The sequence below is a fragment of the Suricata suricatta genome, chromosome 11 (assembly GCF_006229205.1).
Source record: "Suricata suricatta isolate VVHF042 chromosome 11, meerkat_22Aug2017_6uvM2_HiC, whole genome shotgun sequence".
In the NCBI taxonomy this organism is placed as follows: Eukaryota; Metazoa; Chordata; class Mammalia; order Carnivora; family Herpestidae; genus Suricata; species Suricata suricatta.
The window spans coordinates 59,432,200-59,457,893 of record NC_043710.1 but is presented as its reverse complement, the minus strand read 5'-3'; the positions used below and the strand labels follow the sequence as shown (position 1 = coordinate 59,457,893).

The window sequence follows — 25,694 nt, the reverse complement described above, 5'->3', positions numbered from 1 at the left end:
TTTTTATTTACTGTTTCTTCAATGCCTAGAATAATGCCTAGCACATAGTAGATGCTCAGTAAATGTATATTGAATGAATGAATGATGACTTTATGGGAAAATGTTTGCTCTTTCAACCTCAATATTTCATACCTTATATTAAGGCATTGGCATAGCATGAATTCAGAGAAAATCTTTACTTGCTTAGATGACTATTCCTCTGTGTACACTGCAAGTAGATCAGGAATAGGATTATTGAATGGCTGTTTCTCTTCATACTGATCAGACTCTTCTACGATTGGATCAGCCTTAATTCCTGATTACTCAATGATTTATTTTTAATCATTCCTGATTACTCAATAACCACTTAGTACTCATTTGTGATCTCAAAGATTGTATGGGAATAGGCGTTTTGTGGTTTTCAGATGGACTAATTAATAACATACCATTATATTGACTTTTCTCTGCTTTTCTCCTGTTCCTTTCCAGCATCTCTTATACGGAAGCGGTAGAGATCTTAAAGCAGGCATCTCGGAATTTCACCTTCACACCAGAGGTAGTGTTTTCATGTACATTTATGTTAATATTTATATGTATCTTCCCCTGCTCTTGCCCTTATCGTTAGGAATGCCAGGACGCCTGGCTGGCTCCAGTGGTAGAGCATGCAACCCTTAATCTCAGGGTCGTGAGTTCAATCCCTATGTTGGGCATACAGCTTACTTTAAAAAAAAAAAAAAAAAAAAAGGAATTCTTTAAAATAATCTTATTTCTTTTATTAGCAGTGTTTAGTATTTGCTCATCTTTAGATTGGTTTTATTTTTGATGTTTGCTTAACCTTGTGAAATATTTACAATAAATAATAATTTTAAGGTAGAATCATATCCTTTATAATTGTAGTGACTAAAGGATTCTAAAGAAGTTTCCCAAGTTTGGGAGTATGAAAATCCTTTAAGAGAATGTTAATATGCTCAGCGAGGACACATGATTTATCAGCAGGAATTTATCAGCATAGTGTGAGAGGCGCGCCCCTTCATTCCTATGCCAGAGCTGCTTTTCTATAATAAAGGTATTGGCAGACAACTAGGAATAATATGATGTTAAGAATTACTGTAATAACTCTGTTATTACATATACTGTTTCTATCCCCAGTTAAGCCAGACCCTCTTAGGAGTTACAGTAGTTAGCCTTGTTATATTTATAATCCGTTAATTTGTATCATTTTTTTATTTAATATTTGTCTCCTACCCTGGAAGCTTCATGAAGTTGGGATACTATTTTTCTCACCACTATATTCAGTATCTAGCATGGTACTGGGATTTAATAGGCACATTAGTATTTGTTGAATGAAAAGATAAACACTGTTATTAAATATTCATCAGAGCATCTGATATATAAATTGCCTCTTTTATTAAAAAAAATTCACTGAGAGAAGCCATCTAGCCAGAGATAGACTGCATATTAGGAATATTATCTTTCATCATTTAATTTCCTGTGACTTAGGAACAGTAACCATAGAAGAAGCCGTAGGCAATGTTAATAAAAGCCACGATTCTGAAGTCCGTTTTTACCCACTGTGGGAAGTGTGCTTTATTTTCTTGCAGATGCTATTCATCTGCTAACTGCCGCTCCCTAAGATGGGGGACAGAAAGCATAGTGTTTATCTACTGGTTTCAGTTTTCATCTCTCCAGGCCTTCGGATGTTCTCGTAACACACGTCTCGGGTTCACTTATCTGTGTAACCTCAGCAGACAGCTCCACACATCACTGATCCTCAGAGGAAGCCCTTGGAACTGATACAGGTTATTTTCGGGTACTGCATTGTGTATTTCAGCTCTGTCTTCTCCTTTGATAAGTTCTTTTTTCTCCTTGCAGTGGGGTGTTGATCTACAGACTGAACATGAAAAGTACCTGGTGAAACACTGTGGCAACATACCAGTCTTCGTCATTAATTATCCATTAGCACTCAAGCCTTTCTACATGAGGGATAATGAAGATGGCCCTCAGCACACAGTAAGAAAAATCATTAAATAAATCAGGGTTGGTCTTCCCTTGATTTAATTTCATTTATCTTCTGGCATATTTTACAGAATTATAGCCATCACTCATTACATCTCTTAAAATAATAAAATTCCTCAAAGGCACCTCTAAAAATGTGCTCCAAAAGAAGATTTTGGTGTCTGAGACAGATTTCCTCATTTCTGTTGAATCGCATTCTTCTTAGGTTAGCAGATGCAAATGTAAATGTGTTTTTGTTTTCTTTTGTTTTTTAAGTAACTGAGAGGAAGTGGCCCAGAGCACTGAACAGTGCCAGGCTGCTGTCAAGTGAAATACTGATAAGGAGACTGAGGGGCCGAGGGACACAGCAAGAAAGGAAAGCAGAGGTGCGATCAGGCAGGGGGAGAGCTTGCTTGGCGGAGCATGAGGCGCACAGTGCTCTGGCTTGGCCGTCACGTCACCGAGCAGTGTGAGGCTGAGTCCAGAGGGATCCGGAGGGCTGGGCACGTTCTCCTGTCCCTTCTCTTCTGACTCTCTTCTCTGTCTGACTGTCCTGTCTCTGTCTCTTTCTCTGCTTTTGCCTCTCCTATCCTGTCTTTTTTTCACCCTTAACTTGCATTGCTTTTTTATTCTTCTAGTTTCTTTTTTCCTTTTTTTCTTTTTGTTTCTTCTTCCCACTCTAACAAAATTAGCCGTAATTTAAATAAGAATATATTTTAATCCTTAAATACTGAATAGTTAAGTACTTAATATCATTAGTGGTAAAAGTCTGTGAGACAAATATCTTATTATGTGTATCTCACAGAAGGTCTAAGACCTTAAACTTTGCTATCTGGTGCTTTTCACTTGTCTCTAGATAAATACCAATAGAAAAATTAGATCCCAGCCAACCAGTAAGTAAAATGCCTTCATTTTAGGAACACAAGGTTCTCTCTTTGAATTTATTTCCTGTTTTGTCTATATATTATATAGTATTACTAAAACAGTATTAGCCATCAATTAATGGATCCCTGTAAGGCAACACTACGTTTCATCTCTAACTTTCCAAGAAACTTCTTGTTTCTCCCACTTTACACATGAGAAGCTGGGGTTCAGGGACATTGATTGCCCATCCCAAGCCTGCATGGGTAGTGAATGACAGAGCTAGTCATCAGACCTGACGCCCTCTGACTCTGAAGTCTGTGTTCTTTCCTACTCTGTCATACTACTTCAAAGCCATAAATATAAAGTTACATTGATTACGCATCCCACCTTTTCACACAACATTATCCAAAGCCAGTAAATTCACAGTTGATTTATGATTCTTATTTTCTCTTCTTCCTATCAATCCTCTGGTATAATTGATTATGAGAAAAGAATTGGCCCACAGGTTAGCACCAAAAAATAGGAGAGATTAGGGCATAGATTATCCAACCCTAAAAAATTCAGTGCTGACCCTATGTCACAAGACAGAACTGTGTCCAAATGTCCTGGCTCTTTTATCACTCTGCCCCTTCCTGCTTCCACTTCCCCACCCCCTGCCTGCCGCATATACAGACCATGTAGTATTTGCATGAAATTTCCTGACAGCACTTCTCAGGCATTCAGTTTTGCACTTCTTAAATACTCCTCCTCCCTGGTATAATAATGTGGCATGGTGACAACTGGCGACTACACTTGTGGTGAGCATTGAGTAATGTGTAGAATTGTCGAGTCACTGTTGTACACCTGAAACTAATACATTGCATGTCAACTATACTTCAGTGATTTAAATATCAATCAATAAATTAAAAGTTTTTTAATTAATAACTTTGCCACTTTATAGACTCTCCTGGGTTACCCAGTCACCTTGAGCTTTCCTCTTCTGGATTCCTGTAGCATGTAAAGAGAGTAAAACTGGTAGCATTGTGTCTGTTTTTTGTACTCTCTGTATTGGCTTTGCTTTCTCAAATGAAACTCCCCTTCAGGATGGGAATAAGTTTTCTATAGCCACCATGGCTTCTACTGCTCATTCCCCATTCCCTCTACTGTGACTTCCACGCCTGCCGTACCAGTGAAGCAGCTCTTTCTAGGGTTAGTAATAACTGTCATGTTATGAAATCCAACAGACTTTAAAAGTCCTAATTTTTACTTTACCTCTCAGCATTACTCAGCACTGATGATTTTCTTATTTTGAAAACTTTCTCCTCCCTTGGCTCCTATGACATTGCATTCTCCCAGTTTTCCTCCATTCTCAGTGGTTTATTCTTTCTCAGTCTTTAATATACATTTGTCCTCTTCTACCGATCCAGTGGGTGTTGGGATTCCTCAAGGCTCCATCGAAGGTACTTTCTCTCCTCAGGTGACTTCATCTGTACTCACTGCTCAGTGTTTACTTGCAGACAACTCAGACAGTCCTGTCTTTAATCCGTACTCCTGCTCTGAGCTCTTCCTACCATTTATACATCTCAGAGGCATCTCAGCAAATCTAAAACTGAACCATGATTTCTACTCTTCTCCTCTCGTCCTGCCAAATTTGATCTTCTTTCAGTGTTCCCTGTCCGTCTAATTGTGCGGGCCATATAGTAGCCTCGTCTTTGAAATCTTCCTCACTTCCCATATTCAAGCTGTTAGGAAGTTGTCATTTTTATACTTCTAAATCTCAAATTTAGATTAAGATACCATCATCTCTTTCCTGGTTTATTTCAGTAGCTTCCTGACTGGTCCTGTGTCCACTCTTTCCTCCTCTGAGTCAGTTCTCCTGATTTCAGTGTAGGCTTTTAGAAAATGTAAATCTGGCCATGTTATCTCCCCTCTTGAAACCATTCAGTGGCCTCCACTGGTATTAGTACCAAAGTCACAATCCTTTCTTCGACCTTTAGGTCCTAGTATCATCTGACTGGTCCTGTCTCTCTTGCCTGATGTACTGTGCTGCTCCCCTTTGCTCTTTCTGCTACATTCAAGTCACCCTTCCATATTTTTAGACATGTACTCCTTTCTCTTGTCATGGTATCTTTGCACAGAGTTCCCTCAATCTGGAACAGTCTTTTTTTCATAAGTAATTTTACTATTTCTCCAAATCTCTACTCAGTCGTCATATTCCCAGAGAAATCTTCCATGACCCTCCAGACTGAGTTGGAGACCACTGTTAGACACTACAGTGGTACCAGGTTAAATTTCAGACCCAGAGCTATTAACTCTTAATTCATCATGATCCGTAGCGTAGTTGTAATTTTACATTTAGTTTTATGACTGTTTAATTAACGACTCTTCTTTATGCCACAGAACCTGCCGACCTTCTTTTCACTCATCACTGTATCCATAAGTGCCTAGCATAATGCCTGGAATGTCACAGGCACTTAGTATCTATTTGGTGATAGATTGGGTCTTGGACAGATGGATGAATTGAACCCAATGCAGTTGTAGACACACAGTGGAGATGTAGTGAGTAAATGACTTGATCTGCCAAGGAAATTTCTGGGAAGCCAAAGAACAGCTTTTCTCTAAATTTCTAGCGTGATGGTGACACTGTGTAAAGGAAAGTCCAGTGGCTTTAGAATCACTCTTGGGTTCACATCCCAGGTCTGTGTTATAGACCATGTGATCTTAAGTAAACGACCTAACTTCTTTGAGTCATAGTTTCCCAATCCATAAAAAATAAGATGATAATCTTATTCCAGCCTTGTGAAGATTAAATTTGATAATCTAAGAAAAATATCTAGCACAGTGTTTGGGGTAGCAGGTAGTCGGCAAGTGCAAAGCTCTCTTTCCTCCTAAGTTTTGATAAAATCTTTTTTGTGATAAAGCACAATAATGTTAAAATATGTGTTTTGCAACATCAAACATGCTCTTACACAAGATTCTTTAAAAGGCCATTCTCTCACAGACTGCAGTCACGATCATTTCTTTCCTTATGACAAGTCTCTCTAGTAATGTGGTTTCACGGTTTGAAAACTGAAAGCATTATAATGTGTACTTACATTATTTAAGTGTACTTATATAATTTATACAATGCTATTATATATAGCTTCTCAGAGCTATTTTATGAAAACATAATTTATTTAAACTATATATTAGACCTAGATTATCACATTGATTTATTAACATCCTAGATTTCAACCCTCTTGTATATAGGGTGCTTGCTTTCATCCCTCCTTTGTTTTTTTCAGTGGTGAATGAACAGACTTTGGGCCAAATAACTAAGTTCTGTGTCTCCTTAGTAAGGCTGTAACAGGTTGTGGGTAGGGTTGCAAGAGTTTCTGCATCGGGTGCAATGCAATCTAAAAAGTTCAGACACACACATTTCATGGGTGCCATCCCTGGGGAATCAGAAGTGAAGGGTAGAGAAATGTTCCTACACCTGTAACATTTGACCAGAGGTCACAAATAGTAAAATTGTGTATTTTTCCAGCTATTGTTCCTTTTTCCTTCCACCCTTTCCCCACCCCCTCCAAAACACAAAAAATGAAGATATGCACTATTATTAGAATGAAAAGTACACTGGACAAAGGAGTTAACAGTGCTGGGTTTGAAATCCAGCTCTCTTACTAGTTAGCTATATGACCTCAGTCAACTCTCTTCAGTTTTGGAGCCTTAGTTTCTCCCTCTGTAAAATCAGAGAATTGGATTAGATAGATGATCTCCACAGGACTAAATGGCTTTAAGATTATCTATTTTCAAGTAGCATAAGCTTTTTCCCATTTGGATATATAAGAACAACTTGTAAATTAGTAAATATATTTGGTAATTTGAAGGACACAGATCATGAGCCTAAATAAAATGAATCTAAGCAAACATGGAAAATATTGTATTTCCCTGAGTCTGGGTCCCTAAGTTAGTCCTCCACAGACCGGTGCCAAGTATTCAGTTAGGGAAGCAGATTGCAGAGAAGAGGATCTGTGTATTCCAGCCATTATGATCAGGACAAAGTGACTGCCCAGCAGTCCCTGATGAGATGCCATGATCACCAGGTAATGTTCCAATTTTTTTAATTGTATCAGTATTACTTAGCAAATTGTAAAAATTTAAGCACTAGTGGGCATTTAGTACACACTGCAAAGTTGACTTGGAAGGAATAATAGTCAGCCAAAGAGCATGTAATGAATTTCCCTGGCTGGTGCTAATTAACCAAACCCCTTCAAACTGACAGAAATAGTAATGAAGGGAATGGCTAACTTTCCCCATATCTGGGACTGATGACCAGCCAGGGAATTTATGTCAAAGTTTAAAGTATGCATTGTACTCCATCTAAAATGCTCCTAGCTAGCCATTTACTAGCCAAAGTCCATTTTTGGCCATTGCTAACTGCAGCCCATTTGAATCTTTACACTATGTCATCTGCAAGGCCCTCTTTCCTACCTGTGCCTCATTGTTTTTAGGGCAGAATCCTGTCTGTCAGCAGTGAGAGCAAAAGCTCATAGAGGCTGAAACCACAGACAGGTTTCCTGTGGTTTGTGGAACATTCTTCTTACTTGGTAATACGTAATGTTCCTCCATTGTTGGTAGCAGCCTATGAGAAAGTGAATAGGGAGGTGTTCAGTTTGTGTTTTTCATTAATAGTTAAAAATACTGAGGTAAGAAGAAAAGTAGCAGAGGAAGGGATTTTAAAAGTTTTTCCCCCCTCTCTGAAATTAGCATAAAAAGGTAATGTATTAAAGGCCTTGTTCCTATCTAGCCTGTTTGGTTTTTAATTCAAGGTCTGCATTTTATTTTTAGTATATTGATTGAAATCAACGAGTAAGAGTCAAAGGGAGTGTCAAATAGAGACCAGGGCTTGTTGAGCTTAAACACCAGCACAGACTATTTCTAGACAGCGTGCCGCCACAACTGTGAGACTTAAACCAAATAAAAACTCACATACAGTGGGGGAAGATGTGTCCAGCAGCCTTCTGTCCTCGAAGGTGTGTCCAGAGTGGAATAAGTTTTGTTTAAGACTAAGGAAGTTAGTGGAGAATGTAGTACAATTATTTGTAGCCTTCATAGTTATCATGTAGGAGAGTGAAAGTTCAGCAGAACTAAAATCTTTCCACTTCTTTCAAGTTTGCTGAAGGTGCATAGGAAAAAAGTGCAGCTATAGAAGTGCTCACATTTGGTCAAATTTGTGAATTCAGAGGACATTCTACTGTCTAGCCTGTGAATTTTCACTTTCCCTAATGAAGGGCAGGATTGCTCAGCCCCAGCCCTGTAAGCGAGCCTCGGACTCCCATAAACCACAGACATGCCAGCCCATAAGGGCGAATTGTAATCACCAGCTAATGTTCTAGAAAACCTGCTTGTTTCCAGCCTGTTTGCACTCTGACCCACTACCACCCATCACTTGGCAAACACACGGCCAGGTTTTTCTCATTAGTTCTTAAGGAGTTTGTGTGATTCCCTCTGTGTTCTACAATTTGTGCACCATTGTGTCATGATTTGTATTATATCCACTAGATCCCTAGAAAGACTGGTAGTTTCTATAGTAATTAGCTCATAATTACCAGGAGGAGACACGAGGTAGAATCCTTCTGGGAAATCTCAATCCTCAGTAAAAGGTATGGAAATTTGAAGGGGTTGTGTTAGTAAACTTTAGGGAATGCAGTATTTTTTATATCGTATCAGAAGGAAGTGCAGCTCTATGTATACCAAATGTAAATATCTTTATTTATAGTTGAGGAATACTTTGCTATTTTATAGCTTCTCTGAAAGTGAGCAGAATCTCTAGAGAGATGGGAGGATATCATTATAAAAGGAAAGCAGGAAGTATAATAATCTGATAGGGTCAACAGGAAAGTAAACCTAAAGAAAAAGAGAAAGAAGGTTATATGGATGAAGAATAGAGAACAGTGCCTTTGTGTGCCTTTCTTCACAAAATGACAAATATGTCCTTGATAAAAAAGAAACAGTACCCTTTGGTCTTGGAATATCCATGAGGCATTGTGAAGGACCACCTTACTCACAAGGTACATCTCTCTTAAAAGGAGAAGCAGCTTTAGTCTTTGTCGAGAAAACATACGTGAAATTCATCCACCTGAAGGTATGAATTTTCAGACCATCCATCCAAAGAGCAGAAATAGATGATTTATGTATTCCTTCTGCATGTCATAAAATTAGGAGTGATAATGGGATTTGATCCAGAGGTCTTCTAAAATTTTTATTTAGTTAAAATAAATTATTTTGTTAAGTTCTTTATTCTGGTAAGTTCTTTCCTTTTCTTGATAAGTTCCCCTCCTAGAGTAGAAAGGAAGAAAATAGGAGAACAGCTATTCTGACCTTAATTATAGTCACCAATGAGGATGTGGTTGGGAGAGTGGAAGTGGACGATGGGGGAGAGGGGAGGAAACCAGGTAAACTGTTCTGCTGTGCATAAGTAGTTGCCACTCCTCCTGAGATTGTACTTTGCTGCTCCACAGCGTGAGCTGAGTGACCTGCATGTGACTTGTATTGGCCCCAAAATTGTGAGCAAATGTGATCTACGTGCACTACTCCTGGGCAAATGCTTTACTACATAGTTGTATGTGCTCTTTTTTTCCATCTGCCCAGTCAGCGATACCTCATAACGAGGCCTTTTTTTCTTATCAGCTTCAAGCCAGGATGGACGTGTAGCATAAGTTTAAAAAAGCCAATTTGCTGTTGTAAACTGTGGTTCTCAGTCAGGTGTTATTTTGTGTCATCTCTCCACCCCCATGCAGGAAACATTTAGCAGTGCCTAGTGACATTTCTGCTTGTCAGAACTAGGGCAGTGCCACTGGCTTCTGGTGGGGAGAGGGCAGTTATATCCCACATGCACAGGACAGACCCTCACAACAAAATTATCTGGCCAGAAATATCTCTAATGCTAAGACTGAGAAGCCCTGTTGTCAGCTTCTGGGATTGTTTCTTACTAGGTTATTAGCATACTCTAACCTGTCCTGACTAATACAGCAACTACTACATTCATTTTATCATAACTAATGTGGAAATAACTGGGTTTAACCAGTCAGATGCCTCTTTTATTAGGAAGACAGATTTAAAAGAAATCCAGGGTGGGAAATAAGGTAAGATTTTGAAGGTGATTCAAAAGATTCAGAAGCTACCAATTCTACAACTATTACTGTGCAGTTGCAACTATTCCGGATAAACAAAAACAGAAGGATCTGAAACCAGTGTAGTTTCTCCAGTGAACTCAAATATTAAAATAAAAGAGGTTTTTAATCAAAGATCAATATGTATCTTTCATGGTCCTCTAAAAATAATATTGAAAAAACCAAGGTTCAAAATTAATATAATTGAGACCCACAGAAACTGCTAAGATTTCCAAAGGTTGTGGGTTGTTTTCTTTTCACTTGTTTTAGTTGCATTAGCAGCAAGACCAAGCAAGAAATGGGTCTCTTGTTTGATTCTTATGAACGGGTAGAGAGAGCAGAACGACTCCTTCCCTCAGCATTGGTCACCAGCCCCAGCCGGACTCTTACTTCCTGTTCTTCCATGGTAGCTGATTCTCCAGCATCTTTTTTTTTTTAAAGGCAGTAGACCTTTATAGCTCTGGCTTTTAAAGCTCTGCCTGTACTTAAAGTAGCAGAATCAATTACAGCTTGCTTTTGTGGCTTGGAATTGCCTCAACTTAAAAACCTTGGGGAGGGGCGCCTGGGTGGCTCAGTTGATTAAGTCTCTGACTTCGGCTCAGGCCAGATCTCACGTTCGTGGGTTCGAGCCCCGCGTTGGGCTCTGTGCTGACAGCTAGCTCAGAGCCTGGAGCCTGCTTCCGGTTCTGTGCCTCCTTCTCTCTCTGCCCCTCCCCCTCTCATGCTCTGTCTCTGTCTGTATCAAAACTAAATAAAACATTAAAAAAAAAAAGCCTTGGGGAGATACCTGGGTGGTTCAGTTGATTGAGCTTCTGAGTGTTGATTTTGGCTCAGGTCATGATCTCACAGTTCATGGGATCGAGCCCCACATTGGGCTCCTTGCTGACAGCACAGAGCCTGCTTGGGATTCTCTCTTCCCTCTTTCTCTGCTCCTCCCCCACTCACACATGCACACACTCATGCCCTGTCTCAAAATAAATAAACTTAAAAATAAAAAATAAAACCCTTGGAAATGATAGAGTTTAGCTATACTTGCACCTTCTTAGTAGTCAGAACTACCCAAAGATGGAATGCTATATTTCAGGGTAGTGGTTCTTAGTCTTTTAATATTTTAAAACAAAGGTCAGAGAGTCACTAAGTTGTCCCTTCTTTTCTAATCTTGATCACCTATAAGTCTAAATTTAAAACTCTGTATTAAAGTTAACAAATTTGGGAGACGCCTAGATGGCCCAATCGGTTAAGCATACGAGTCAGCTTTGGCCCAGGTCATGATCTCATGGTTCATGGGTTCAAGCCTTGCATCGGGCTCCGGGCTGACAGCACAAAACCTGCTTGAGATTCCCTCTCACTCTTCCTCTATAACTGCCCCGCCCTTGTTCTCTCTCTCTTTCTCTCAAATAAATACACCTGAAAAAAATAAAGTTAACAATTTTTGAACACGTGTCTCTCAGCTTCTAGCATATTTTAGCCATGTTAAGCAAGATACTCCGAAATAAAGATGCCAGTCTTGCGGTGGCCATAAAAACTCCCTCGAAATCTCTCCTTTCTCTGAGAACAGGAAGGGCAACGGCAGGGTCCTGGTTGGCGTCCAGCTCTATTAACTACATAGCCCATGAGAATTTACTCTAAGGCTGTGTTGTCCACCTGTCCAAAGTTGTGTGTTTCATTACCTGTCATCGTGTCTGAGTCACCAAATTCACATTCTGAATTACCTGCATGGTCGTCATTTTCCTCCCAAGTTCACAGAAGAATTACTAAAGTGTGGTCAGTAAGCAGTGGTAACGTGACAAAATCCATCTTCCTACTAGTTTATTCAGTGTTAGGAAGGTTAGTAAAAGTAGAAGCCTTAGTGAATTTCTGTTCTCATTCTCATTCAGTCAAGCGAAGAAAACTATACCTGATGTTTTTCTCTTCTAACGATACTAATGAGGATGAGACATACATTATTTGGGGCACATTCTTGAATTATTACATTCTTTATTAATCTCAATTATTTATAAAGGATATCTCACTCAAGAGTTCTGAAATAAGGGGCACATGGGTGGCTCAGCTAGTTAAGCATCTGATTCTTGATCTCAGCTCAGGTCTTGATCTCAGGGTCATGGGTTTAAGCCCTGAGTTGGGCTCCATGCTGGATGTGAAGCCTACTTAAAAAAAAAAAAAAAGAAGTTCTAAAATCAGAACAGAGTGATGGCTTAATAGTACAGTGAGGTAGAGTTTAAGAAAAGAGTTTATAATATGATGTGACATTTAAAGATTAAAATGTGACGGCGCCTGGCTGGCTAGAGTGTGTGACTCTTGACCTTGGGGTTGTGAGTTCAAGCCCCAATTGGGTGTAGAGTTTACTTTAAAAATAATAATTGAAAATTAAAATGTGTTTTATGAATTTCTGACTTTTCATTTGTTGCATACTTTTGTAGTTTTGTGCCTTCAGATTCTTGGTCTTAATGTCTACCTGCCCCCCAGAAAAAGAATTACCAAATCACAAAATAATATGGATAGCAAATAAACATTCTCAAAAATTAAATATTACTAGTAATTAAAGAAATACAAATTAAAATATGAAGCCACCATTTTCTCCTATTAAAAGTTTTTTGGTATTTTCTTACTACAAAAGTGTAACATATCCTCATTATAGAAAATAAAATACCAGGCAGAGAAAAGAAGAAATCACAGTGGCAACATAATTAACATCTCATGATTGTAGATGCCAGTCTTTTTCCTGTGTCTAAGATTTACCTAATCATCATCTCCTGTTGACATATGCTTGAATTTTTGTTATTTAAGTAATATTGCAACAAGCACCCTATGCAGTAATCTTTTCTGTTCATTTTTTTCCCCCTAGTTGTTTGGTTTGTTTGTTTGCTTGTTTTTGCATCCCTGGTTATTTTGTTAAGACTCATTCTGGTGCGCCTGGGTGGCTCAGTTGGTTAAGCATCCGACTTCAGCTCAGGTCATGATTTCATGGTTTGTGAGTTTCAGCCCCATGTCAGGCTCTGTGCTGACAGCTCAGAGCCTGGAGCCTGCTTTAGATTCTATGTCTCTCTCTCTCTGTTTGCCCCTCTCCTGCGTGTTCGTTCGTTCTCCCTCTCTCTCTCTCTCTCTCTCTCTCTCAAAAATAAATAAATGTTTAAAAAAAGAAAAAAAAATACTCCTTCCTGGAACTGCCATTGCCAGGCCATAGCATATGGATGTTTAAGGTTTTTGATTATCTTCTCCTGAGTTGCTCGACAGAAAGGTTTTGTCAGTCGTGGGAAAGTACTGGCTCATGTATCTTATAATCCGTGCTGTTTATGTTGTTTTTTTGCCTTCACATTTTGATAACTCTAAAATGCTATCTCATTCTTTCAGTTTTTACTTCTTTGATTAATTATCAGAAAAGTTTTGGGGTGTCTGCGTGGGTCAGTTGGTTGAGCGTCCACCTCTTGATTTCAGCTCAGGTCATGATCTCACGGTTCATGAGAGCAAACCCCACATCAGGCTCTGTGCTGACAGCATGGAACTTGCTTGAGATTCTGTCTCTCCCTCTCTCTGTCCCTCCCCTGCTCGCTCTCTCTCAAAATAAACATTTTTTTAAAATAACATATTTTACAAGTCCTACAAAAAATAGTACAAATTAAAGAAAAAGATCTTCATTGTCAAATTATTAAAGAGGAACAAGAAACACCAAAGTGTTCAACAGAAGAAAAGCAGTTAAATAAAACTAATAACTTCTTTATTAAGTTTATTTTATTTATTTTGAGAGACAGAGACAGAGACTAGGGGAGGGGGGAGACAGAGAGACAGAATCCCAGGCAGGCTTCACATGGTCAGCACAGAGCCCTACACAGGGCTCAATCTACCCCTCGCCAGTAAAGTGGGATTATCCCTGGCCTAATTTTAAAAATAAAGAATACAGCATCCAAAAACAAAAATGCAATTCTGCAGGGAAATAGGTGGTTTTTAATGTCTCAAATTTTAATACTTGCCACGTTTTTTATAATAAACATACCACATTTGTGAAGAAAACATTTCTGTTAAGTACATTGCGTACATGGTGCAAGAAAGGAGAGGTAACTCTGCAATTTGTGTGTCACTTTTTCTAAAGATTATATTAAAAATTTGATTTTGAAACAGCATGGATGGATAACATAAATAATATTCTGGTAAGCAGTTAAATAGTTGTCAAGATGTTAAAAGTTCCACCTGCTTGAGAAGCTGACAATTGTTGGAATACTCTGAAGATGTGAGATTGGTTATAGTTTTTTCCGTTTTAGGTTGCTGCTGTTGATCTTCTGGTTCCTGGAGTTGGAGAGCTCTTTGGAGGAAGCCTCCGAGAGGAACGGTACCATTTCTTAGAGCAGCGACTGGCCAGGTAATGATCACACCTAAAAGAAACAAAATTCAGAAATTGAGGTTGAGACACTCGAAGGCTGTGTTGGCAAAGTGACAGAGAGCAACAGTGAATGAGCCTCAGCACCTGACTGACCTGGATTTCAGATTCTCTGTGGCCTTGAGCAATTTGTTATGTGGCCTCTCTGAGCTTCCCTTTCTTAAAGATTGGAACTGTTATGTGAAACAAGGCACAGTGATATTTGCCCACTAATTTGTATGTATCGCTCCCTATGGAAATTCCTTTAAAATTTTTTTTCATGTTCATTGATTTATTTTGAGAGAGGGAGAAAGAATCCCAAGCAGCCTCCACACTGTCAGTGCAGAGCCTGACACAGGGCTCCATCCCATGAATTGTTTGTTTGTGAACAGAGCTGAAATCAAGAGTCGGACACTTAACCAGCTGAGCCACCCAGGCACCCCAGAAATTGCTTTTTTAAAAGTTAATGATAGAAGCCAACCTTAAAGCTTGTCCTTCATTTTTTTCTCTTCTCTGTGTACTTTTTTGTTTACTCTAAATTAATGATTGGGGACATAAACAAAGACTCCTCTAGGGACATAAAGACAGACTCTGAACCAGGGAAAGGATAAAGCTGGAGAAAAAAAGATACCCAAAATACCCACTGAACTAACATTTAGAATAAGCAGTTTTCCCTTCCTCGGGTTTTCTGCTATGTAAGGGTCTTTATTAAGCTATTTGAATAACGTATCTTAACTTGCTGTTAGAGACCTGGAAATGAATCCATAAAATACAGAAAATGTTTTGGAGATGAGAAGTAGAGAATTGTGTTTCTAATTGAACTACCACTCCTATGTATACGTGGTCTGCCAACAAACCACAATGACTTCCTAAACTAACCAAGGTTATAAACTTCTGTTTTCCATGGTTTCTACTTTTGCTATGCCAGACTTTAAAAAATAAGTAAATGAAGTTTTTCCCATGTTGAAAGCTTAAGCCTACTCTCCTACTCTCCAGATAATACTGGGTTTCACAGTAAACTGGAAAAGCCATAATCGTTTGAAAATATCCTGTAAAATTAGCCATTTGTAAGTTCTTCTTTTCCTAATGGAGAAATGCTTAAAAAGTTGTTATTTTTTCCAAGACCCCAACTTATAAATCGGTTGGGTAACTTGGTTTTGTAATCCCGCTCATTTGAACTGCTCTGTTTGGTTAGGGTCCAGAAGAAAGGGAATAAATATGTTCTGGGAGGCTTCTTTTTTGTGAGTTAGATGCCTAATTCCTTACTACTATAATGTTAGAAAGTCCTGGGAAAATTGTGAAATTGAAGTAAAGGTCAAACTCCTTAGATGGAAAGAATTTTAAGATTCTCTGAGTTTTTTTTAAGCACAATAAAAATCACACATGGCAAGAAACCTCATCTGTTGAAAGATTAATTGGCCTGTTTTCTTTGCTTGCTTCCTTCCTTCAGGAAACCTTTCCTCATAACATTACATGTTTACCTAATATCTGATTATATCCAAATTTATCTTTCCTAATGAAATGGTTATATGTGCTTCCCTATCTCAGGGATATATCTGTGACTTCTCTTCGTGTTTTCTGTATATGTTTTTTTTTTTTCATAGTTTGTATCACTTCAGATGCACTGTGATCCCAAACACATTTTTTTTAGGAGACTGTGATCCCAAACACTTTAAGATTTTAATTTAAGTAATCTGTACACCAAGTATGGGGCTCAAACTTAACACCACCAAAGTCAAGAGTTGCACATCCACCGACTGAGCTAGCCAGGCATTAAAGGGCTGAAATTAATTTTCATGAGAACTAAGAGCTTAAAACTTGATTAACATTTTTCATATTGGTCAAAAAGCAATTTTCAGCTATGTTACAGAATGAAAGGTGTGTCTTTGTGTTCCTTCTGTGTGCCTCCCAGTACCCATAATTATGGTGCTTTTCTTATGTCATAGGACAGAGAGCTCATCTGAAATGAACCCCTTCTCTGGGCTCTGGACTATTTCTGTAGCATTTATCATCTCTGCCACTCATGTGATGATACCTTAGACTATTGGATACCTTAGCTTTCTTCCCATATTAAAGATTCAGCTTCTCAACTATAGTGCATGTTCTTTGAGAGCACTTTGCATACAACCCGGAATAAATGTTGAGTGCTTAGTATCTTTATCGTTTGCCATTCTCTGAAAGAATTTTGTTATTTTCCTCTTACAGATCAGGACTAACAGAAGCCTACCAATGGTAAGAATGTGACCCTTAATCATTCTTATTTTAGCTGTTTGGTCTGATTGTTACATAGGTTTTATGCATATTCCCAAGGCACTGTGAAAGTCTGTTAAGAAAAATGAATAGATAGGTTCTCAGAAGTGTATTTATTCCCTTTGAGTCCTGGAAAAATAGTAATGATAGTGGCTGCCATTTATTTATTATTGTGTGCTGGATAACTGTTAACATTTCAATGTATATTTTCTTATGTAATTATTATAACACCCTGTGAGTTGGTTACTCTTCTTATCTCCTTTTTTATTACCCCTCCAGACCTAAGGCCTAGAGATATTAACTAACTTAACCAAGAGCACACAGTTAGGAACATAGAGCTGGGGCTTTTTTCCTAACCATTATGCCTCAGTTTCCCCATGTGTGAAATTAGGGTTTGAGCTAAGTGATCCCTAAAGTCTGTAGAAACCTGTGCTTCATAGGAAAGAGCACTTGTCTGCATTCATACATTTACTTCTCCAGAATTGTTCTGGTTTTCTTTCTACAGACCCTTCCTGCAAGTACTTTTGAATACATATAAATTATGTACTTATATTTTTATAGTAGCTTTCCTTCAGAATCCTGGTGTAATAATACCAACAATATTATTAATTCTTCTGCTGTCCTTAAGAGAAGGAAGGGTCAAATTATACACTTGACTTCTGAAATACCTAGATTGCAGAAATGCAGAAGCCTAAAATGATGTTCAGGTCATGGCCCTTAAATGCCTTATTATTTACCAGTAGTGACCTTAGGCATATTTAATCTCTCTGAGTCTTGGTTTTCTTGGCTCTGAAAGGGAATGAAAATATCAATTTAACAGGATTATTGTGAGGAAGAAATGAAATAACACAGGTAAGTATCTACCTAGGATAGAACCTCAGTAAAAGCTAGTTTCCTTTCCCCTTTCCTTCCCTTGTTCTTATTCTTGCTATTAGGTAGATGAGCCTGATTGAGCAAGCTTGTGCATTTTGCCTCTTTTTGTCTGTCTATCAGATAATCTTCATAGTATGTAAAAACTAGCTAAACATACATGTTAATTGTTGGTTAAATAAGCTTAGACCTTACTGGTCTTATTAATCATGTCAGGACTATTCTTGTCCCAGCTAAAGTTTTCAAACTCTTAAAATCTCTAAATGTATAAGTATCTGTTATTCAAATCTGCTTCCTTTTACCTGGTAATCACAGTATTTGAGAGGATTGTAGAAATCGTCAAGTCTGTGATCACATTGTGAGTAACAGTCCCAGGGGTCTAAAGATTTTACTCACTTCCTGTTTCTACTTGCCATGTGCAAATAACACCTTGACTAGTTCCACGACTTTTTGTGCCATCTCTTCTTTAACCTGGCAACCCTAGAATGAATTTAACAACAATCTAACAAGTATATATTTTTTTGAAAACTTGTTTTTTAGAAGTGGGTTTTTCTGTATATCAAAGCCAGGGCAAGAAAAACGCTACAGACTGAGTCCATCTGCCTGAGTTCAGTTTCCAACCATTTATGCCTCTTTTGACATCAACGTGTGAGAAATTTAGAGCCAGCTAATGCTATGGCTGGACTCTTAGCAGCCAGCCCAGATCCTGCAGGTGTTTGTGGCAGGTGGTTTGATAGGCTTTTCATCTTATTTTCTCAGTAAATCAAAGTATACCCTGCCCCCATGCCTTGGAATTTAAAGTTAATTCAGCTGCCAAACATTTCATTTACTCAAGACTCTGCTTTTCCCATTATTCCTGATAGTTCTTACTAGTCTGAAGTTTTATACTAGGTACTCCTGTTCATTGATCCCTCACTTGGTGGTAACTCACCCAGTTGCAATTCATCTTTTATTTTAGAAAGACCCATTTTCACTCTTAATTGCCTAAAATACCAATACATGTGGTCATTATTACTGATAGTGGGTAAATAGGTAATAGTCTTTGTGCCTGAGGATCCAGATGACTACCGGCTATGGCACTTAAGTTTTATTCTGGAAGTGATTTTACAGATTATGCAAGAAGCTATAAAGAAATCCCCCACCAAATGACATAATAAAAATACCTATAAAGTTTTCCTCCTTCGCTTCTTTTCTTAAAATAAATTTATGACAAGCTGGTGTATTGAAATTTGAGTTTGAATCATGGCTGTACCATTTTCTAGCCCCATCTTACATGGGAATACAATTAGTATGGATAGATTATAGAGGCTGTCTAAGCCTTCCAGAAAAATGAATCTGGACATCTTATACTAGGTTTGAAGCACAGGACTAGAAATTTCACTGTAGCATTCAAGAGTATATGTTTGTGCCTTCAAACAATAAATCTTTATGGAGTAAGCATCTACTCCAGAGCAGACAGTGGACATAAAATGGTTGAATAAGGCACAGCTCCTGTGCTTGATAGAGCTTACAGTCTAATACAGAGGGATATCTTTCTATAACAAACATATCAGGCAAAACTCTGCACTCTCTGTATTGAACAACATGATTTTATTTATTTTTTTAATTTTTTCTAATATTCATTTTTGAGAAAGAGAGTATGAGTGAGGGAGGGGCAGAGAGAGAGAAAGTCACAGAATCTGAGGCAGGCTTCAGGCTCTGAGCCGTCAGCACAGAGCCCGACGCGGGGCTCGAACCCACAAGCAGTGAGATCAAGACCTGACCCGAAGTCGGATGCTCAACCAACTGAGCCACCCACGAGCCCCAAACAACATGATCTTAGTAAGAAAAAAAATTAACATACTAGAAACAGAAGAATATGTTTTCAAGAAAATTAGTAAAGTTATTAGAACAGTTTCTGTAGCCTCATGAAGTAAGTTTTCTTCATATAAGTACGTAACTTAAAAAGGATCAAGTGACCAAAGCCTATGAATGCATGACAGGAATGTTGCTATTTGAGTTATCTTGGACATCTCATTATAACTTGTCCTTCACCTGTCTTTGGAGGGAAAAGATTTGTTTACTACAATGATGTAGATCAGGGTGCCTGGGTGGCCCAGTTCTTTGAGTGGCAGACTCTTGATTTCAGCTAAGATCAGGATCTAACAGTTTGTGGGATCAAGTCTCATGTTGGCCTCTGCTTTCACAGCACAGAACCTGCTTGGGCTTCTCTCCCCCCCCCCCAGCCCCCCGCCTGCTCTCTTTCTCTCTCAAAATAAATAAGCATTTTTAAAAAATGATGTAGATGATAACAAATGATTGTAAAATATTTTGAAGTGTAAAGTTCTGTCATGACATCTGATACAATATAGCATCTATAGGTGATGATTCTGTTTTTCAAAATCAGGTATCTGGACCTCCGTCGATTTGGATCTGTACCACATGGAGGTTTTGGGATGGGATTTGAACGCTATCTGCAGTGCATCTTGGGAATTGACAATATCAAAGATGTTATCCCTTTTCCAAGATTTACTCATTCGTGTGTTTTATAGCTGGAAGACCAGTTAAGGAAAATGACCCTGTGCCCAACCAAAGGTACTGCGCGTGAATATGCAAACAGGAGAATGCATGTTTGAAATGCAAAAAATTTCAATAGGTAATTGTCATGCCCTAAGATATAACCTATGAAAAACAGAAGTGATCATGATTTTCTTAGAAAGCTGAGAGCAATTCATGGAAAGATGAACTCTCTCAAAAAGAGATACTTGTAGCAGGTAGAAACTCGAAATCTATTATGTCAATTAAGAAGAAATGAGGAAACTGAACTGTGGTCTCAGAGGTCTTTCAGACTCTTAAGACAGGATGAGAACATGTGTTTTACTTTGTCTTTAACCATTAGAGCACTGCTTTTTGTGACCTCTGAGAAACAATGAGGAGCTAAAACTAAAATGTTGGATCTTTAATTCCTTTCCATTTAACTTATGATAAATGCCCATCTTATTCTCATCATTTTACTAAACATTACAGAAGAAAATATTCCGTTTGGGGTCTTATTTGAGTTAGATTAAGCTACGGTTCTGAATTGAAATCTTTTCTCAGCCTGGGTGAAAAAAGTCACATTTAATAACTGTTGATCTTTAATTTTAAAAATAGCAAATGAGATGTATTAATTATTTAAACTAATGATTGTTGTGCTATAATTAGTTTATAGTAGATGTTTATAACTTCTCTAATAATAAAATAGATTTTTGATACCTCTGAAAGAAAAATACAGTTATGTTTTTAAAATCCATTTGACCTTTCCACAGTGAAAAGTGGAAGAACGTATTTCAAAGGCGAAATGAGCATGCAAATATAGCTAAACCTGAAGGACATGTAATTCTGGACTCAGAAAGGAACATTGGCTATTAGAGTTTCTGAGAGGATTGCTGATTTGGGAATTTGAGACCTGACAACTATAGCACTTGACATGTATGATTTGGACAAGCAACTTACTGTGTATGAGTGCATGCATCACTTTCCTCAGGGTTGATACAACAATTGCATGGAAGTGTGTGTGTGTGTGTGCGCGTGCACGCGCACATGCTTAAAACTGAAATACTACATAACTTTTTTTAATACTTTAGTCTTCTTTGAGCCAAATTGTGTGCTCAGTAGAATTTGTATGTATCAAATAGCAGTAAATGACATGCATGCCTAAATAATCAATTTTCTGTGTCTCATTAGATAACTTATCTGAGATTATTTCCTGATGAGTTTGTATGTGGACTTTATTTTACCCCAAGCCAAAGCAAGTGACTGAAAAGAACTGCCAAACCTTGGAGTTGGAAATCACAGGAGTTGCTAAGATGTTCTCATGACCAAACTTTAGCCTGATGCAGAGACTCTATATACCTGGGCATGTACTTCTTGGCAAAGAAGTTCTTGGCAAAGAACTCAGTATCCCTCAAAACAGCTCATTCCATTTCTGAATTTGTCTCATTGGTAGCTTTTGCTGAGCTAAAATCTACTTCCCTAGAACTTTAATCCCCTGGGCTCAGACACCAAGTAGGGCAAGACAAAAGAGATAATTAGAGCTTTCATAAGGCTTGCCTCAATCATGGGCTAGAGAGATAAATTCATTTGTTTGTTTAACAAATGTTAACAGTATGCCAAGAATGGACCTAGGTGCTAAATAAATGATAGTGAACAAAACAGAAATGATCCACGCCTTCATGGAATTTACAGTCTGTTAGACAAGATACACAATCAGTAAGGAAATAAATGTATTTTGAACTATGACATATGCTATAAAATTTTATAAAGAACAGGGCAAGCATCGATAACCTTGCTGGAGAAGGCATCTCTGAAAAGGTGATTTTTAACCTTACACCTGGAAGATAAATGCAGAAACCATGTTAAAACATTTGCAACATCAGTCAGTATTTATTTGACATTCAAGTCTTGATACTGTATTAATTTTGGAAAGTGAGAATCAGAGACACAGGCCCCCAACCTCAAGGCACTAATATTTTCCGAGGCTCTCGGGAATCATGTCTCCAGTAATTTTTTAGGAACCAGATAGAATTATAATGTTGATGTGATGGGGGAGCATCAAAAAGAAAAGTGATAGAACGGTGAGTCAGAGAAACCCCAGGCGCGAATCCTAGAGCCACCATTGGTGTAGCTGGCGCGTGTTAGTCAAGGACGATATCTTTGTGCCCTCCAGTTGTTTCACCTGCAGAACCGTCATTTCGAAATAGATCAACGCTAAGGATTCCTTTTCTATCTCTTAATCTTTTAAGAATCTGTGCTGGAGATAGTTACTAATAATGATGGATTTAGAGTCTAACCTCTACACTTGATTTCAGCACATATCAGGTCTCCAAAAATGTAAGTGAAGTTGAATCCCTGAACGTTCTGCAGTAGACTTCAGTGTGTTCATTGTGTGTGTGCGTGAGGTAGGGGAAGGTCCCCCTCAAACAGAGGTTCTTGCCTTTTTGATGAGCTTCAGCAGTGTTTCCCAACTGTCATTCCTACTCATTCTTTTCCTCTACAGTTGATCACACAGTGAGTATCCAGTTGAAGCCAAACACTTGCCACTCATAACAAGCCTCAAAATTGACATCTTTGACTTGGTGCTTTTATGTTACCGATAATTGAGCACCAACAATCCTGGTGTCAGACAAAGATCGTGAAAATGCTAAAACTAAACTTGCTAGCAGGGTGGACAACATCTACAGGGAAAACTTTAAAATGTCCACTTGTCAGCTGCTATATGACTATCCAAATTCTGCAGATAAACAGCACTGTAGAATGAATGACTGCCCACTCTATAGTAATGGTCTTATAGGGCTTAAATTGTGAGTTAAAAGGTGATTTGAGGGTGTTAACCTTTGCTCGAGTAACCAGTTTCCAGTGAGGGAAAAATCAGATTGTTTTCCCAAGATTTCCAAACATCACCTCAAAATAGCAACCCCAGCCACCCAAGAAAGAGTGTGTATATTTATTTTAAAACTTAGAAATAGTTTTTCCATCATTAATTTCCATTCTCATTTCAGATCTTGAATTAGGTGGGGAAAAATAGTTATTTTCCATCTGGCTGCACTCTGGCCTTGGGAGGTTGTGATTTTTACCTATTCATTCATTCACTGTTAGAATTTTTTGGGGGGGGGTCTCACAAGAACTTACTTGTGTGAGTGATCCATTCCAGATCTAGACATGACTCTCCCACCCTCTAACCCAGCTCAGAGACTAACTTTCATAGAACAGCAAAGGGACTGTTTGACCTGTGTCCTTCTCTGACAGTTATCTGTCAGAAGCGTCCCTCTACAATGTTGTACATTCATACTCTCCATAAATTGAATCTAGACATTTAAGCATGACTGAACAGGCAATGAGGATGCCATTGGTGAGATGGATTAACTCTACTATTTTTTAAATCTCTTGTTTCAGATAATTATAGATGAAAGATGCTTATTTGGATTGGATTGCTATTTATTCATATATTTATTTTAGTAAGTGGTGAGGCAAGAACATAAAAATGCAGAGTTGAAAGACAAATTGGCCTGGATTGAATTGATAAGAAATGCGTGGGGCTTCTTGGCTTCTGATCAATATTTGTATTCAGTCTGCAATCTAAAGTATGTATAATAAAAAGAAAACAGGTGGGCGTAATATCTGACTGTACTTTCTTCCCAGTATGTGGTCCAAATTAAAATAAAAGGCATTCAGGACAAAAAATAACCTTAATCACCTGACATGAAAATGATTAACAGGACTTCCACAAGACAGATCTTATTAGATCATGACCAACACACCTTCAGAAACCTAGACATGCTGCCATTACGAGAGCCCCGAATTGCTCCTCTGATCAGCTGAGGTTCCAGTTAGCTCTTGGGTACTCTAGTTAGCTCCAGTTTGGTTTGGAGTCCAGTGAATTTACAGCCAGTATTAGCACCCTGTTTGGGATTTTCCAGGGGAACTTTGTAAAGAAGTCAGGAGTTTAGCTGGTTCTTGAGCTGTCATTCAGGCAGCTGTTGAATTAACATAGTTCACGACTCTTCAGTAACTTTCTGCTACATCTTTACTGTTCGTAATTGTTCTTAGTAATATGGCTATCAAATTGAACATTGCTTTACAGTTTACAAAAATTTTTAGTGCATTCACAATGTATTATGGACCTCAAATTCATTTGGTTTAATAAAAGATTCGTTTTGGGGTTCCTGGGTGGCTCAGTTGGTTAAGCATCTGAATTCTGCTCAGGTCATGATCTCACAGTTCGTGGATTCAAGCCCTGTATCAGGCTCTGTGCTGACAGCTCGAAGCTTGGAGCCTGCTTTGGATTCTGTGGCTCCCTCTCTTTCTGCCCCTCTCCTGCGTGGAGACTCTCTCTCTCTCTCTCTCTCTCTCTCTCTCTCTCTCTCTCTCTCTGTGTCTCAAAAATAAAATAAAACATTAAAAATTAAAAATTAAATATCAGTTTGTTATGAAGATTGGTTATTAGGCATTCCTAATATCGAGGGAGAATAAGACTGCAAATAAAGTTCACCGCTCTTAGCCTCCAGAAAAACTGAAAGCACAGAGCTTATGGTAACCAAAGAATTTTGTATCCTGAGCCCCAGAGTTTAGTGGACATATTGCAAAACATACACTTTGGCCTCTGATTTCCTTGTTTTACACAGGGGGAAGAGACTTCAGAGTGTGAGGGAAATGACAGTCGAGTTCGGATGCATTCTGGTAGAGAGAAGCACTGAAAGTGGAATAAAGGGCCCTGGACCCAGCGTGTACTTAAGCTTGGTGGTTTTTTTTTGTGTTTTTTTTTTTTTATGAGTTTATACTCCTATTTGCCTTACTTACCTTCCTCTTAGGATCATCATAGAATATACGTGGAAAGATAGATGCAGGAACTTTGGTGGAGATTATTACTATTCTCTCCCAAAGTGATTAACCTTTGGTGTGTCAAGATGATCCTCTGAGAACAGAAATGTGGCAGGCCCATGCAGCACGGGCTTTTTCATACTACAAATACACGTATGCACAGCCAGAACTGTATTTTGCAAAACCTGGGCCATTGGCAGCTGTGACTCTTTGACATCTTCTCTCCACATTCATTCAACAGTAACTGCTTTGCTCTTTTCCTAGGATCCTGGATTTGAAAAATCTCTTAAAGATCATATTTCTTACCCTGTCTGTGATGTATAAACTGCCTTCTCTTGTATTTTCCTAGCTCCTGGTAGTGTACCCACTCCCTGTCCCTTCAGTGAATAGGAGCTCTTTACCTAAGAGAGAACTTTTTCTGTCCTTGGAGAACTGTGACCTGATAACATATACCAAAGCCTGCCTCTCTGTAGCAAATGTAGTAAGAAACACAACAGCACCATTTCTTCTCCCCAGCCTTCCCTTCTCTAGGATAGAATCTCCGGGGCTGCTCTGACGGATAATCTGCCCTGCCCCACTAGCTTATTCCTCAGGCCTTTCTCTTGGTAGAGAATGCTTCCCTCCACTGTCCACTCAGCTGCTACCCAAACATGCTGTCATACCAGCTTTGATATTACAAGAGCTTACAGGTCTCCAGCGCCGCCTTTCCAGCTGGCTGGCAGCCTCTAGTAGTTGCCTGTATACGCAGTAACTGCTGAGGAAGCTTACAGTTTCAAAATGTGCAGGGCAGTCCCAGCCCCCTTCCTTTGGGGATTGCAAAAATGGATTTGGGTCACATACATTTGTTGTAGAACATTAAATTTTTTCACTGTAGATTTCCACCAATACACATAAACTTCGCAGTGTCCCAAAAG

The 25,694-nt window shown here is 38.6% G+C and overlaps 1 protein-coding gene across 3 annotated transcripts in view; it reads left to right on the top strand.

Moving 5' to 3' along the window:
• Positions 1-24,678, top strand: part of NARS2 (asparaginyl-tRNA synthetase 2, mitochondrial) — a 131,457-nt gene extending 106,779 nt beyond the window's left edge. The window contains exons 10-15 of one of the 3 annotated variants that reach the window (XM_029914722.1): positions 469-535; positions 1,852-1,989; positions 14,228-14,325; positions 16,528-16,554; positions 19,829-20,016; positions 24,585-24,678. In XM_029914722.1, coding sequence (XP_029770582.1) covers positions 469-535; positions 1,852-1,989; positions 14,228-14,325; positions 16,528-16,554; positions 19,829-19,973 — 475 coding nt within the window. In that variant the 3' untranslated portion in view covers positions 19,974-20,016; positions 24,585-24,678. Of the gene's footprint in view, positions 1-468; positions 536-1,851; positions 1,990-14,227; positions 14,326-16,527; positions 16,555-19,828; positions 21,126-24,584 lie in introns of those variants that run through there. The other 2 variants (XM_029914723.1, XM_029914721.1) reach the window with 2 other exon arrangements.
• The last annotated feature ends 1,016 nt before the right edge of the window (positions 24,679-25,694 follow it).